General features: G+C 40.4%; 1 protein-coding gene across 1 annotated transcript; it reads right to left on the bottom strand.

Moving 5' to 3' along the window:
• Window positions 1–748: 748 nt before the first annotated feature.
• On the bottom strand, window positions 749–3,814 carry LOC104945257 (heat-stable enterotoxin receptor-like; the record flags this gene model as incomplete). The annotated part of the gene is made up of 5 exons (XM_010770897.1): window positions 3,721–3,814; window positions 3,521–3,635; window positions 2,902–3,043; window positions 1,094–1,176; window positions 749–857 (listed from the first exon to the last, which is right to left on the bottom strand). Coding segments are annotated over exons 1-5 (541 nt in total), but the record flags the coding sequence as incomplete, so codon positions are not given.
• Window positions 3,815–4,265: the final 451 nt, after the last annotated feature.

Raw genomic sequence — 4,265 nt, 5'->3', positions numbered from 1 at the left:
GTGTGTGTGTGTGTGTGTGTGTGTGTGTGTGTGTGTGTGTGTGTGTGTGTGTGTGTGTGTGTGTGTGTGTGTGTGTTGTGAGTTGTGGGGACTGGACTTCGTTTCGGGGACATAATGGTAATCATTACATTTTATGGCCTTGGTTTATGGTTAGTTAGTCTCCAGAAAACATATGTAAATGAATGTTATTTACTCTAAGATGATCGAAACACAACAGTGTGTGTTTGTGTGTGTGTGGGATCATACATATTATCTACAGTAACATTTCCGCGACCCCTATCCACTATCGGGAGAAAATGCAAGTCCCCATATCGTCAATCATTACATTTTAGTTTTAAGATAAGTGTTAAAGTCAGTCTCTAGAAAAGTATTTAACTCAATGTATTGTGGTATATCAGTGTGTGTGTGTGTGTGTGTGTGTGTGGCCTAGCATTACCATCCTTGTGGGGACCTAAATCTGTTTACACAGCCACGTGTGGGGACTCGCCCCCCTTATGGGGACAGGGTGAAGACTTGGTTAGGGTTAGGGTTAGGCATGTGTTGGTTATGGTTAAGGTTAGGATAAGTCTCAAGGAAATGCATGTAAGTCAATGTAATGTCCCCTGAAGTGGTGTGTGTGTGTGTGTGTGTGTGTGTGTGTGTGTGTGTGTGTGTGTGTGTGTGTGTGTGTGTGTGTGTGTGTGTGTGCGTGCGTGCGTGCGCGCGCGTGCGTGCGTGTGCGTGTGCGTGTGCGTGTGCGTGTGCGTACCTTGGTCTGGGGTGGAATCAGGAAGCTTTTTCCCCCAGATGAAGGAAGGGTTCGCGTCGATCACTTTGGTTACTTGGAGCTCGGTGTCGAATTCGAATAACACTTGGTACTGAGGAGACATTTTGACAAGAGAGTCAATACATGGAGGATTTCCTTTTAAAGTGGAGCAGGTGTTCCTTTATATATGTTGATTCTGGCATTCTATTCTATTTCATACAAGTGTAAATGTATGCACACAAGCTCAGATTTTTTTTCTGCAAGTGCTCACATCAGGTTTTACACGCTCTCGCATTTTGCACCATATCTACCTTCATACATTCTAATCAGGTCAGGAGAACAGTGTACCTTGTTGTCATTGGTGGTGTAAATGACTGAGAGATTCACGTCTCTGTCTCCATGTTTGTCCAGCTTGTATGTTCCAGCACTTCCTGAGCAAAAAAATCAACAGTTTTACTCACAAATATAACTTTTTTTCACAACAACGTCCCCAGAAATCAGCCTCTGGTGTATGTTTCCTGTTCCTGTACTTATGTACACTGAAGTGTTAAAGCTTATTCATACCTTTTAGTATAGAATAATTACAATAACACAAGAAAATGACACAACAACAAAGCTTTCAGAAAAGCACTCCTAAAAATGAAAATTCTTATAAATTCTTATTCTTCTTCTCTTCAATTTTGATAACGGTAATGTTTTCTAGTTAGCTAAGTGGGAATCTAAACCACTTAGCCATGAGATGTGCAGGTTTTCTATGAAACTGGCAACCGCAGTGTGTCATCTGGTGGCTGAATGTTATCAGTTGCACCTTTAATGCTAATTTTTATAGTTGTTTTATTGGGTCATTTGTGAAAAAAACACGTATAAAAAAGCCTGACAGTGTGTCTCTCACTCACATATTCACACCCAATTACACACAGCTGCTGCCTGCAGGACATAACACCTAGTCAGATAAATTAGACTGGGAAAAATGTACATAAGGGACAGCAGCTTCCATCTGTTGGGCTTCACACTAAACAGTAAACAATGCCATCACTAAAGGATGATTTCAGGGTCATGTTGTCAGTATTTTTTCAGCAAGATAACAATCTGTTCATAATTTTGCAATAAAAACCTTATATTGAGTAAGTATATGTGCTGATATGGTATTTTGAGACTCCAAATGTTAACATGTTTTGGCTAATTTAATGAGAAAAGCAGTCATCAGTCATGACAGGGACAATTTAGAAGGGAGACGTCGCCATACTTGTCAACCCTCCCGATTTTCGCGGGAGACTCCCGATTTCATTGCCCTCTCCCGGTTTCCTCCCGGGGTCATATTTCTCCCGCATTTCTGACAAAATCAGATTTACTCAGGACTGTTTCCACTCGGACTTTAATACAGCTACACCATTGTTTGGTTTCCATGGAAACACGTCTCTTTAGTAGCGGGCGCAACTGAAAGTCTGAGAGGGTGAGGCAGATAGTCACAGAAAACAGAACAAAAATCGACAACTACTCTACTCTCTGCTCACTCCTTTCCTGCCCACACATATGCTCTATCAAGGATGGTGCTACAGGCCGCAAGGCATTGCACTTAGAACTACAATATAAGCATGTTAATGTTAATCTAACAGCTCCGGCGATCCACTAGCACCCGCCCCCCCCCCATTTTGCATTTTGAAATGCTCCCGATTTCTGAGGTCTCAAGTATGGACGTCGCACTAAGAGATAATATCCTGTATCTGTGACGTTGGTGAAGTGAATTCAAACACAGATCATGACTAATTGTATCCGCCCAATCAACACCAAAGTAGGGATTTGTCGTATTTTTCACGAGCCATTTATCTTCAGATAATTCAGACAGTAAAATGGCATCTCTCAGACAGAGAAATACGGATAAACTTAACTTGCAAGAAACTTGAGCGGGATTTGGAAACACGCAGCGCTAACATTAGGCTAACATTGGCGAATTAATACGTTAGTGCTTAATATGTTTGTAAGCTTTGTTATTATGTAATGTTAGCTAGATAAAATATAAATACATTCGTCCATGCCCACTTAGAAATGGATCTGAAATGGGTTTTTTTGAGGATTAAACCCATAGCCTACTTGTTACTGGAATGGAAGATAGGTTAATTTCTCCTTTCACCCAATAACTCTTCCTCCTTTCTTACCGTTGAAGGAGATGTTTCTGAACTTAGTCACGTTGACAAACTCCATCTGCTGAGTGTTCGACTGATTCTTCTCAATTATCTCTCTCATCACCTCGCCTATCATCAGCACCGAGTCGTGGTACGCAGCCATGTAATCATTCATCTGCAGAAAGAGAGGAACAAAATAATGAAAAAAAGGAAAATGATCTGCATTGCTTTTAATTAGTACAAGGACCTTTGTTAAAAAATAAATACTTCATGGACCTGGGAAAGAAGGGAAAATCTTGGATATTATCTAAAATGAAAGTGGTAAATTCACACGAAAAAACCTGGATATTCTCTGAGATTAAAATGGGAAATGTTGAAAATAAAATGTGAAAATCTCAGAGATTTAAGTCAAAAATGTAACTCAGAGTTAATAGTCATAGATTTGTAAGATTGGGAAGACCAGCCCTTTAACTAGACAAGCAAACAGCCTGGAGTTTGTAGAGTTTGTATGCTGCTCAAAGTCTTAATGCTAAGCTAAGCTACCTCAGTATAGTTTCTTATTTGCATCATTCAGCAATGACAGTATATCCCTTATATTTCAACTATTGCTTTTAACAGCAGTACGAGGAAGTAATGTGTGAAGTGTCCTCACCGTGTTGTTGTCTTTCAGGTCGGTGTTGATCACGTAGTTTCTGGTGTTGGGCATTGTCACCACCAACACGTTCTTCATGGACGGCAGTGACGATGTGTTGATGTAATATTGATCACTGTAGACACATGCAGAAAGTAATCAGTAAGATTTTACAAGACAGACTGCAAAGAGATTGAAATAGAGATATAAGAGGCACTGACTTGAAAAGATCAATAAGGACAAAGAGAATATCTTTGCTGTCGGCTTGGGAGACTCTCTTCACCTCCTCTACGTCCTTCGGGGATCCACACATTATGAACACTGCAAACAAAGAAGATGTATTAAAACCACAGACCCCTTAATGCAGGGGTGTCAAACTCAAGGCCCGGGGGCCAAATCCGGCCCGCGAATTCATTTTATGTGGCCCCGTAAGAGCTTGCAAAGAATATAACACGTATATTATACGGTTACATGGCACTTTACAGAAGCAGGTTGCCCATAAACTACATGTCCCACAATGCATCTCGTTTTGTGACATGCACACTGAAGAGACTTGCAATTATTTGCCCTGGACTTCTGCTTTCAGACGTAGTTAATTACTTAGTTATTATCCTATCCAATAATAAACCAATTCAGAGGCAATAATGTAATTGAATACATTATTTTTTATATATATTATATATGTATATTTATATAGTTACAACCGGCCCTTTGAGTGCAACCTTTATGCGAATGTGGCCCGCGATGAAATTGAGTTTGACACCCC

This window comes from Notothenia coriiceps, unplaced genomic scaffold, assembly GCF_000735185.1.
Source record: "Notothenia coriiceps isolate Sejong01 unplaced genomic scaffold, NC01 NC01_scaffold00009322, whole genome shotgun sequence".
Taxonomy (NCBI): Eukaryota; Metazoa; Chordata; class Actinopteri; order Perciformes; family Nototheniidae; genus Notothenia; species Notothenia coriiceps.
The sequence above is the reverse complement of the archived record's forward strand: the minus strand, read 5'-3'. Positions and strand labels throughout refer to the sequence as shown.